The 12,091-nt window shown below is 43.4% G+C and overlaps 1 protein-coding gene across 1 annotated transcript in view; it reads right to left on the bottom strand.

Moving 5' to 3' along the window:
* kpna5 (karyopherin alpha 5 (importin alpha 6)) overlaps window positions 1-12,091 on the bottom strand; it is a 48,159-nt gene that overhangs the window by 34,250 nt on the left and 1,818 nt on the right. Inside the window, exons 2-4 of the mRNA XM_068025677.1 lie at window positions 6,920-7,050; window positions 6,731-6,835; window positions 6,536-6,635 (exon numbers count right to left, since the gene is read on the bottom strand). Coding sequence (XP_067881778.1) covers window positions 6,536-6,635; window positions 6,731-6,835; window positions 6,920-7,048 — 334 coding nt within the window. The 5' untranslated portion in view covers window positions 7,049-7,050. The remainder of the gene's footprint in view (window positions 1-6,535; window positions 6,636-6,730; window positions 6,836-6,919; window positions 7,051-12,091) is intronic.

Below are 12,091 nucleotides of genomic sequence, written 5' to 3'. Positions count from 1 at the left end.
ATCTACCCTATCCAACCCCTTCAGAATCTTGTATGTTTCAATGAGATTGCCTCTCATTCTTCTAAACTCCAGAGAATATAGGCACAATTTACTCAAGCTATCATAGGACAACTCTCTCACCCCAGGGAACAATTTAGCGGACCTTCATTTTACTGCTATCAATGCAAGTGTATCCTTTCTTAAATGTGGAGACCAAAACTGCACACAGTACTCCAGATTTGGTCTCATCAAAACCATGTACAGTGTCAGTGGATTGGATGTCAGCCAAGTAGGTTGTGTTGTGCGGGATGATGTCGAGCAGGAGTGTCTTGGAGCTGCACGCATCCAGGTAAGGAGCATTCCATCACACTCCTGACTTGTGCCTTGTAGATGGTGGAAACGTTTTAGACAGTCAGGTGAGTCACTCACAGCAGAATACCCAGCCTCTGAACTGCTCTTGTAGCCATAGTATTTATCTGGATAATCCAGATAAGTTTCTGGTCAATGGTGGAGCATTTGGTGGTTCAATGCCATTGAATGTCAAGCAGAAGTGGTCAGACTCTTTCTTGTCAGCAATTTCAAAGTTTATGGATGCATACACAACTTGGCAACATTGTAAATGGTGAGGATAGTAGCAAATTTCAGCAGGATATACACAGACTGCTGAAATGAGCAAATACATAACTGATGCAATTTAAAAGTGTGAAGTAATGCATTTTGGGAGAAACATCATGGAGAGGCACTATTTAAATAGCAGTATTTTGAGGAGGATGCAAGAGCAGAGGTACCTGGGCGGTGCATATTCAGAAATCTTTCAATGTGGCAGTGCAAGTTCCCAAGACCATTAAGAAAGCAAATGGGATACAAGGGTTTGTAAATAGGGGCATTGAATACAAGTGATGCTAAACCTTTTAAAATCACTGGTTAGGTCTCAGCTGGAATGAGGGGGTACAGAGTTTTACCAAGATACCAGCGATATCATACTTCAGTCACGTGGAGAGATTGGAGAAACTAAGATTGCTCTCCTTAAAGCAGAGAAAGTTAAGGGAAGACCTAATAGAGACATTCGAATTTACGGAAGTTTTTGATTGAACAAGTAGGGCAAATGGGATTAGGTAGACAGGTCAGGTGTTTTAATGCATCAGTGTAGACTCGATGGGCCGAAGGGCCTCTTCTGCACTGTATTATTCTGTGATGGAGAAAATTACTCTGACAATTGGGTCAGTTAACAGAGGTCACAGACTTAAAATAATTGCCAAAAGAACTAGAGGGGAAACATGGAGAAATTTCACAGAGGGTTATGATGATCAGGAATATCGGAACAGGACATTCAGCCCATCATGCCCGCTCCACCATTCAATTAAATCATGGCTGAGCACCTACCTCAACACCACTTTCCTGCACTATCCCAATATCCCTTGATGTCATCAGTATCCAGATATCTATTGATTTCTGTCTTGAACATGCTCAATGATTGAGCTTCTACAGCCCTCTGGGATAGAGAATTCCAAAGATTCACACCCTGTGTGAAGAAATTCTTCCTCAACTCAGTTTTAAATGGCCTACTCCTTATTCTGAGACTATGTCCCCTGGTTCTCAACTCACCAGCCAGGGGAAATGTCCTATCTACATCCACCCTGTCACACCATGTAAGAATTTTGTACATTTCTATGAGATCACCTCTCATTCTTCGAAATTCTAGAGAATACAGGCCCCAGTTTCCTCAATATTTCCTTGTAAGACAATTCTGCCATCTCAGGGATGAATCTGGTGAACCTCTGTTGCAATCCCTCTATGGCAAGTATATCCTTCCTTAGATGAGACAACCAAAACTGTACACAATACTCCAGGTGGAATCTCACCGAGGCTCTATACAATTGCAGCAAGACTGCTTTACTCCTGTACTCAAAATCCCTTGCGATGAAGACAAACATACCATTTGCCTTCCTAATTGCTTGATGCACCTACATGCTAGCTTTTATTGACTCATGAACAAGGACACCCAGGTCCCTTTGGACAACATTTCCCAACCTCTCACCATTTAAGAAATACACTGTCTTTCTGTTTTTTCTACCAAAGTGGATAACTTCACACTTATTCACATTATATTCCATCTGCCATGTTCTTGCCCACTTAGCCTGTCCAAGTCCCCTTGAACCCTTCTTGCACTCTCAACTTACATTCCCACCTAGTTTTGGGTCATCAGCAAATTTGGAAACATTACATTGCGTTTCCACATCCAAATCATTTATATAGATTGTGAACAGCTATGGCCCCCAGTACTGATCCTTGCAGTACCCCACTAGTAACAGCCTGCCATCCTGAGAATGAACCATTTATTCCTACGCTATTTTCTGTCGGTTAACCAATTCTCAATCCATAGCCGTATATTACCCCCAGTCCCATGTGTTCTAATTTTGTTTACTAACCTCCTGTGTAGGACCTAAACAAAAGCCTTCTGAAAATCCAAATATACCACATCCACTGGTTCTCCTTTATCTATGCTATAAGTAACATCCTCAAAAAAAACTCCAAGAAGTTTGTCAAACATGGTTTCACTTTCATAAATCCATGTTGACTCTGCTCAATCATATTTTCTAAGTGTCTAGTTATCACATCCTTTATAACAGATTCTAACGTATTCTCTACTACTGACATCAAACTAACAGGTCTGTAATTTTTCGGTTTTCTCTCTCTTTCTCCTTCCTTAAATAGTGGGGTTACATTTGCTACCTTCCAATCTTCAGGAACTTTTCCACAATCTATAGAATTCTGAAAGAAATATCAATACATCCACTCCTTCTATAGCCACCTTCAACATTGAGATGTAGCTGATCTGGTCCAGGGGATTTAACAACCTTCAATCCAATTAATTTTAAGTACTACCTCTTTATTAATACCAATTTCTTTCAGTTCCTCATTTTCACAAGTTCCTTGGTTCCCTAGTATTTCTGGGAGATTTTCTGTACCTTCCTCCATGAAGACAGTAATTACAAAGTATTATTTAGTTTCTCCACCAGTTCCCTATTCTCCATTATAAATTCTCCTGTCTCCACCTGTAATGGACCCACATTTGTCCTCGCTAACCTTTTCCTTTTCAAATACCTAAAGAAGCTTTTACAGTCTACCTTTATGTTTCTCGCTAGCTTACATTCATATTCCCTTTATCAGTTTTTTGGTCATCTTTTGCTGGATTCTAAATTGCTCCCAAACCTCGGGCTTATAACTTTTTCTGGCAACCTTATAAGCCACTTTCCTTGATCTAAGGCAATCTTATTTTGTGAGCCACGGTTGATTCATCTTTCCTGTTGGGCTTTTGTATCTTCGAGGAGTGTACATTTGTTGAATACCATGTAAAGTGTAACCTTCACAGCTTCCTTTGTTCAGATTTAAGACGCTAGTTTCCGAATGAACTATAACACTTTCAAACAATGTAAAATTCTATCATATTATGGTCACTATTTCCCAAAGGCTCCTTTACAGAAAGCTTAATTAGCCCTCTCATTACATAATACTATATCTAAAATAGCCCAATCCCTAGTTGATTCTTCAACGTACTGCTCCAGGAACGCATCTCACACACGCTCCAGGAATTCATCCTCCACAGCATTAGTGATTAGGTTTACCTAGTCTATATGTAAATTGAGGTCACCATAAATACTGTATTACCCATGTTACCCATGTTACCTGCACCTCTAATTTCCTGATTTATAGTGTGTCCAACATTACCACTACTGTTTGGTACCCTATAAACAATGTCTGCTGTCCCTTGATTTTTCTTAGCTCCACCCTAATTGATTCTACATCTTGATCCTTCAATCTAAGATCCTTTCTCACTAATGTACTGATCTCGCCCCTTAAGAACACTACTCCACATCCTTTTCGCCTATCATTTCTGAATGATGACTATCCTTGAATATTCAGCTCCCAGGCTTGGTCACCCTGCAAGCATGACTCTAATGGCAATTAAATCATACCCATTTACCTCTATGGGTCTTCAAATCATCTACTTTGTTGCAAATGCTGCGTGCATTCAGATAGAGCGCCCTTAACTTTATCATAACATTATTCCGCATTGTGATCCGCACTGCTAACTTGCTCTCTTGCCTTCTCGCTTTCTAAATTAGCACATAATCTCTCACCGATCCTTCACCCCCCCACTATTTCGTTTAAATTCCTCTCTACCGCCCTAGTTATACGACTTGCCAGAACACTGGTCACAGCATGGTTCAGGTGAAGACTATCCCAACGGTACAGCTACCACTTTCCCCAGTACTGGTGCCAGTGCCCCATGAATCAAAATGGCAATGGGGAAGGTACCCAATATGTTCAATAACAGCTGCCAATAGATCCATAATATGGTGGCGATTTTGGGCCTGATGGGTCAAAAGGACAGTTGGGTCCCATTTTCCTGGGCCTCCTCCAGAAGCCAGCATGCGCCACATGCCCCGCACCTCTTCCCAAAAGACTGCTAGATTTCCAAAGCAATGTCTGGCTAAGTAATCTGAAGGCGAGTTCTGTGAATGTTATTCATGCCCATTAACCAAAAGTTACGATTTGTTACTGTCAAATTATAACTGTTCAACATCTACAGTCGTCAAATACCAAGAAAAGAAATGTGGAAGCAGAAAGTTTGTTAGCCAATTTCATAGTAAACAAGTAGCAACAGAAAAGGGCAAGTAGCACTGAGCAATAAATGGCGGCTTTGCCAGCAACACCGACATCCCATGAATGAATAAAAACAGAAAACTAAAAATGCACAAATTTTTATATTTTAAATTCACATTTCCATAGCTTCTTTGTTAGTGTTAAAATCTCCTTCAAAACACAAGTGCTATTTTTCTCCCTAACTTCTAGTCTAGTGATAAAACTGATAACATCTCAGACATTTGATTTCAGAGAGTGCATTTTTAAAATTCTTTCATGGGATGTGGGCGTCACTGGCTAGGCCAGCATTTATTGCCCATCCCTAATTGCCCTTGAGAAGGTGGTGGTGAGCTGCCTTCTTGAACCACTGCAGTCCACTTGGGGTAGGTACACCCACAGTGCTGTTAGGGAGGTCCAGGATTTTGATCCAACGATAGTGAAGGAAGGGCGATATAGTTCCAAGTCAGGATGGTGAGAGACTTGGAGGGGAACTTGCAGGTGGTGTGTTCCCATGTCTTTCTAGTTGGTAGAGGTTGCAGGTTTGGAAGGTGCTGTCTAAGAAGCCTTGGTGCATTGCTGCAGTGCATCTTTTAGATGGTACACACTGCTGCCACTGTGCGTCGGTGGAGGAGGGAGTGAATGTTTGTAGATGGGGTGCCAATCAAGTGGGCTGCTTTGTCCTGGATGGCGTCGAGCTTCTTGAGTGTTGTTGGAGCTGCACGCATCCAGGCAAGTGGAGATTATTCCATCACACTCCTGACTTGTACCTTGTAGATGGTGGACAGGCTTTGGGGAGTCAGGAGGTGAATTACTCGCCGCAGGATTCCTATCCTCTGACCTGCTTTTGCAGCCACAGTATTTATATGGCTACTCCGGTTCAGTTTCTGGTCAATGGTAGCCCCTAGGACGTTGATAGTGGAGGATTCAGCAATGGTAATGCCATTGAATGTCAAAGGGAGATGGTTAGATTCTCTCTTGTTGGACGTGGTCATTGCCTGGCACTTAAGTGGCAAGTAACATTCACGCCACACATCAGCCCAAGCCTAGATATTGTCCAAGTCTTGCTGCATTTCTACACGGACTGCTTCAGTATCTGAGGAGTCGCGAATGGTGCGGAATATTGTGCAATCAGCAGCGAACATCCCCACTTCTGACCTTATGATTGAAGGAAGGTCATTGATGAAGCAGCTGAAGATGGTTGGGCCTAGGACACTACCCTGAGGAACTCCTGCAGTGATGTCCTGGAGCTGAGATGATTGACCTCCACCAACCACAACCATCTTCCTTTGCACTAAGTATGACTCCAACCAGCAGAGAGTTTTCCCCCTGATTCCCATTGACCTCAGTTTTGATGCCATACTCAGTCGAATGCTGCCTTGGTGTCAAGGGCAGTCGCTCTCACTTCACCTCTTTTGTCCATGTTTGAAACAAGGCTGTAATGAGGGCCGGAGCTGAGCGGCCCTGGCAGAACCCAAACTGAGCGTCACTGAGCAGGTTATTACTAAGCAAGTGCCGCTTGGTGACACTGTTAATGACACCTTCCATCACTTTACTGATGATTGAGAGTAGGCTGATGGGGCGGTAACTGGATGGGTTGGACTGGTCCTGTTTTTTGTGTACAGGACATACCTGGGCAACTTTCCACATTGCAGGGTAGATGCCAGTGTTGTAGCTGTACTGGAACAGCTTGCCCAGGGGCATGGCAAAACAGTTAGTAGAAGTGCGTTAATTAAGAACTAAACAGACAGACCTCTGAACAAAAAGAGGAATTATAACTCTACTAGCCTTTTAGAGGCAACAATAGTGGGAGAAAAAATTAAAATACCAATTGCCACTAATGCAAATAAAAGAGGATGACATTAAATCATGCCGTTGCTCTACAATACACCACTCATCGAGAGGTTCTCACCTTTTGAGAGCAATTTCCGAAACTTCTGTGTGGCCGCAAGCTGCTGATCGGGATCTTCTGAAAATATCATCTGTACCATTTCTACTGTGATTACACCTTCCTATAATTGAGAGCATTTAAGAAGATTAATACAAATAACTAACAGTGGTTCAAAACTATGTTAGAAAGAAAAATGTTAATTTTCCCTCTACTTACCCCTGGAACAGATAATACAGTAGAACTTATATCAGGGTCCTGAATGGGGCTTTCAAACATGGCTTCATCACCTCCAGGAACTGCCACATTTCTGCGTTTGAACAGCTGGAATACAAACAGAAAAAAGCCATAAGATGAAAAAGGTAACACAGTCAAGAAGAATTTTCAGAGCTATTATCACATACACACCTGCTCTTCCCTTTTCTGTTTCCGCAGTTGGATTCCCTCTTCCTCTCGGCGTCTACGCATTTCCTGAGTATTTAATGCTTTGTTCTTGTAGCTTTTCATTCTGTAGTTATCTTTTACTGGGCTTGCCATGTCTGCAATTAAATATCCCAATATGATCAAAGGTTAATGATTGTTGCAAAAGCAGGAAAACCACAAGTAATGGTTTCCTCCTTAAACACAAAGACAATCACACTTTAAAGAAACGATCTAGCAGAGCATTAAAAAAATCAATTTTGAGATACAATATGTATTGGCATAATGTTTTTTGTAAATGTTGGACATCACTATGCAAACACTAGTTGAAAGAACTGGTTGATTCTTTAGTGTCTTTCCTCAAGTTTGTTAGCCAACCTACCAAATCATTCAAAATGCCTTTGAATTTTTGCCCAGCATTTTTTTTTTCAGTAACTGAGGTTTCCAATTTCCAAGTAAGGATTTAAACAAAATATAAAAAGCTACATATTTAAACAAGTTAAAATTTATGCACTGAATTCTGTTTATTTTTATACTTTCATGAAGTATCTCTCCCTCCCCTAAGCCCTGGTCAAAATCCTGGTCTTTGATTATCTAACCTTATAGAAGTTGGAGATAGTTTTGAGCAATGTTGGTGCATTCTGGCCATTTGCAGTTTGTAGAATTTCCCTGCATGCAATAGGTCCATCAACAAGCAAGGTCAAAGATTGTGCACCTCATCCTGGGGATTCAAGAGTCATTTTGTTTTCTTTCCAACGGACATTGAAACAAGCGGATTCTCAAAATGTTATTTCAGGCAAGACTACCATTTAGCTAAAATGTATTAAAAATGCTACTGTTTTATTGTAAATTGTTTAAACAACTATAAACAGCAATCCTTGTCATCAAGGATTCATTTTCTAAGTGGGAGGGAGGCGGGAGGCAGTGGCGTAGTGGTATTATCACTGGACTAGTAACCCAGAGACCCAGGGTATTGATCTGCAAACATGGGTTCACATCCCACCACAGCAGAAGGTGGAATTTGAATTTAATTAATAAATCTGGAATTAAAAGCTAATCTAACGATGGCCACGAAACCATTGTCGATTGTTGTAAAAACCCATCTGGTTCACTAATGTCCTATAGGGAAGGAAAGCAGCTGTCCTTACCTGATCTGGCCTACATGTGACTCTGGATGCATAGCAATGTGGTTGACTCTTACAAGCCCTCTGAAATGGCCTAGCAAGCCACTCAGTTGTACCTAACCACTACAAAGTCAATAAAAAAAGGAATGAAACCGGACGGACCACCCGGCATCGACCTAGGCACCGGAAACAACAACGGCAAACCCAGCCCTGTCGACCCTGCAAAGTCCTCCTTACTAACATCTGGGGGCTGGTGCCAAAGTTGGGAGAGCTGTCCCAGACTAGACAAGCAACAGCCTGACACAGTCATACTCACAGAATCATACCTTACAATGTCCCAGACACTGCAATCACTATCTATCCCCGGTGGGCCAGGTCAAACCCACCAGAGGTGGCGGGACAGTGGTCTACAGTAGGGAGGGAGTTGCCCTGCGAGTCCTCAACATCGACTCTGGACCCCATGAAGTCTCATGGCATCAGGTCAAACATGGGCAAGGTAACCTCCTACTGATTACCACCTACAGCCCTCCCTCAGCTGATGAGTCAGTACTCCTCCATGTTGAACACCACTTAGAGGAAGCACTGAGGGTGGCAAGGGCACAAAATGTACTGTGGGTGGGGGACTTCAATGTCCATCACCAAGAGTGGCTCGGTAGCACCACTACTGACCGAGCTGGCCGAGTCCTAAAGAACATATCTGCTAGACTGGGTATGCGGCAGGTGGTGAGGGAACCAAGAGGGGAAAACATATTTGACCTCGTCCTCACCAATCTGCCTGCCACAGATGCTTCTGTCCATGACTGTATTGGTAGGAGTGACCACCGCACAGTCCTTGTAGAGACGAAGTCCCGCCTTCACATTTAGGATACTGTCCATCGTGTTGTGTGCACTATCACCGTGCTAAATGGGATAGATTTCGATCAGATCTAGCAATGCAAAACTGGGCATCCATGAGGTGCTGTGGGCCATCAGCAGCAGAACTGTACTCAACCACAATCTGTAACCTCATGGCCCAGCATATCCCCCACTCTACCATTACCATCAAGCCAGGAGACCAACCCTGGTTCAATGAAGAGTGCAGGAGGGCATGCCAGGAGCAGCACCAGGCATACCTCAAATGAGGCATCAACCTGGTGAAGCTACAACCCAGGACTACTTGCATGCCAAACTGCATAAGTAGCATGCAACTGACAGAGCTAAGCGATCCCACAATCAATAGATCAGATCTGAGCTTTGCAGTCCTGCCACATCCAGCCGTGAATGGTGGTGGACAATAAAACAACTAACTGGAGGAGGTGGCTCCACAAATATCCCCATCCTCAATGATGGGGGAGCCCAGCACATCAGTGCAAAAGATAAGGCAGAAGCATTTGCAACAATCTTCAGCCAGAAGTACCGAGTTGATGATCCATCAATAGCACTGAAGACTTGTGCTCCAGAACTTGCCGCACCCCTAGCCAAGCTGTTGCAGTTTAGCTACAACACTGGCAACTACCTGGCAATGTGGAAAACTGCCCAGGTACGTCCTGTACACAAAAAGCAGGACAAGTCAAACCCGGCCAATTACCGCCCCATCAGTGTACTCTCATCAGCAAAGTGATGGAAGGAGGTGGCATCAACAGTGCCATCAAGCAGCACTTGCTTAGCAATAACCTGCTCAGTGATACCCAGTTTGGGTTCCGACAGGGCCACTCAGCACCTGACCTCATTACAGCCTTGGTTCAAACATGGACAAAAGAGCTGAACTCAAGAGGTGAGTGAGAGTGACTGCCCTTGACATCAAGGCAGCATTTGACCGAGTATGGCATCAAGGAGCCCTAGCAAAACTGAGGTCAATGGGAATCAGGGGGAAAACTCTCTGCTGGTTAGTCATACCTAGTGCAAATGAAGATGGTTGTGGTTGTTGGAGGTCAATCATCTGAGCTCCAGGACATCACTGCAGGAGTTCCTCAGGGTAGTGTCCTAGGCCCAACCATCTTCAGCTGCTTCATCAATGACTTTCCTTCAATCATAAGGTCAGAAGTGGGGATGTCCACTGATGATTGCATAATGTTCAGCACCATTCGTGACTCTTCAAATACTGAAGCAGTCCGTGTAGAAATGCAGCAAGACCTGGACAATATCTAGGCTTGGGCTGATAAGTGGCAAGTAACATTTGCACCACACAAGTGCCAGGCAATGACCATGTCCAACAAGAGAGAATCTAACCATCTCCCCTTGACATTCAATGGCATTGCCATTGGAATGGATTGGTTGTTTGGAATTGAAATTTTAAAACAATCATTCCAGAAATAATCAGAAACTGGATGAAAAATTAATGAAAATGTACATTTCATAAAGACTGTAAAAGTTAGTTCATTAACAGTGCATTAAATGTACTATTCCTGGCTTGTGCAAAGAGTGCAAATCACAAAAATGGGCCTCACTACTTGTGATTTGCAGGAATAATAAAAGGCAGTAACCAGCTGATAATGGGGAAAGAGGTAATGGTGTAAAAGGATAGAAGGCTATGGGGCACTTTGAAAGAGCTGACAGGCATGAAGCAGTGGGGGTTTGTGGTCTTATTTGGGTCCCATTCTCCTGGCCCTACCTTCTCACAAGACTGCTAGATGCGGCTCGCCCAATACTGCCAGTCTCAGGACCCACCAGTGCTTTGTAACTCCTTTCCTGATCCTGCTAGAAGACAGTTCCCACTTCCCCAGACTTCTGGCACCCCAATTCACAGTTCCACAAATACCACTCAGTGCTCACAAACCTTTAGGTGCCATTCCAATGGTCGCTGCGAGCAGAACTGCCCCAAACTTCCAGATCTCGATTCTATCTTCCCAATGATTATGAATTATCCAATGATCTTCGATCTCAGTGCTATCCCAATGGCCCCAGAACCTCCCTCTTCTGTGTACCCAGAACCCTGTGATTCCAAGTGCTCCCAGACCCCAAAAGTCTCTTCAAAATACTGCCAGACTCTCCTTCTCACTGCTTCATGGATCACCGCAATGATGTCAGGGTCTTTGGTAACACAACACCCCTGTTCTTAGAGAAGGCATTTCAGCCTTCAGAGCTCATTCTGTGATTTTGTAAATCCATGTCAACAGACAGCAATACCTTGCCGAAAGATTATTAAAAATATTTCAGTGTTTACAAAGAGATTTTTCATAATATGTATTCCGAGTTTATGTTACACTGACTTAAATGTAATTTTTCAGACTTCCAGAGCTATTCTGCTATAGCAGGTAATCTTCAAATGATGCCAGTGCAGGTTTGCACACTTCATGTGCTCATGACAGAGACGAAAGAAATGTGTGCTCCAATTCAATGTCAGAGTTCGGAAACAAAAGTAGCATCAGAACCCATTCAACGACTGGCAACATTACACCTCAAGCTACCATTACAACACATCTTATGTGACTCTGAAGCAAAGAATATCACATCTTTCAATTCCAAAGACAGTAAAGGTTTTAGTTTAACTACCTATTTTTGATAACATCATTCTTAGTCCTTCATTCACCCAGCTCCTGATCTCATCTTAAACTTCTTCACCTCCTCCACTGACAGCCATCAATAAACTCAACTTACTCTTTAAATGTGAAATTCCATTTTTTCCATTTAAACACTATCCCTTGCACACATTTGAACAGGCAAGAGAGAAAAGATCCAACTATAGTGCTAACTTCCACTCCTCCCATACCGTCCCACGGCCCACCACGGATTCATCCCTTCAACACCTACCTCCATCTCTGGGGCAGGCTGTCCACTGGTATCTGCTACCTCATTATGCCATTACAATTATAAATACAATTAGAACAACCTGGGGACAAGTAATCTGCAGAAGCATTTGAGGAGAGACAAGGATTTTTTGCACGCAGAGTGTGATGGGAGTCTGGAACTGACTGTCTGTAAAGGTGGTAGAGAGGTTCTTCACCACCTCCCCACCCCCCAAACGCGCACCATCTCCTTGGACCCCCCCCCACCTACCTCCTCCCCTCCACCCCACCTTCTCCTCCTCCACCCCACCCCACCCCCCCTCCACATCCCA

This window comes from Heterodontus francisci, chromosome 3, assembly GCF_036365525.1.
Source record: "Heterodontus francisci isolate sHetFra1 chromosome 3, sHetFra1.hap1, whole genome shotgun sequence".
In the NCBI taxonomy this organism is placed as follows: Eukaryota; Metazoa; Chordata; class Chondrichthyes; order Heterodontiformes; family Heterodontidae; genus Heterodontus; species Heterodontus francisci.
The sequence above is the reverse complement of the archived record's forward strand: the minus strand, read 5'-3'. Positions and strand labels throughout refer to the sequence as shown.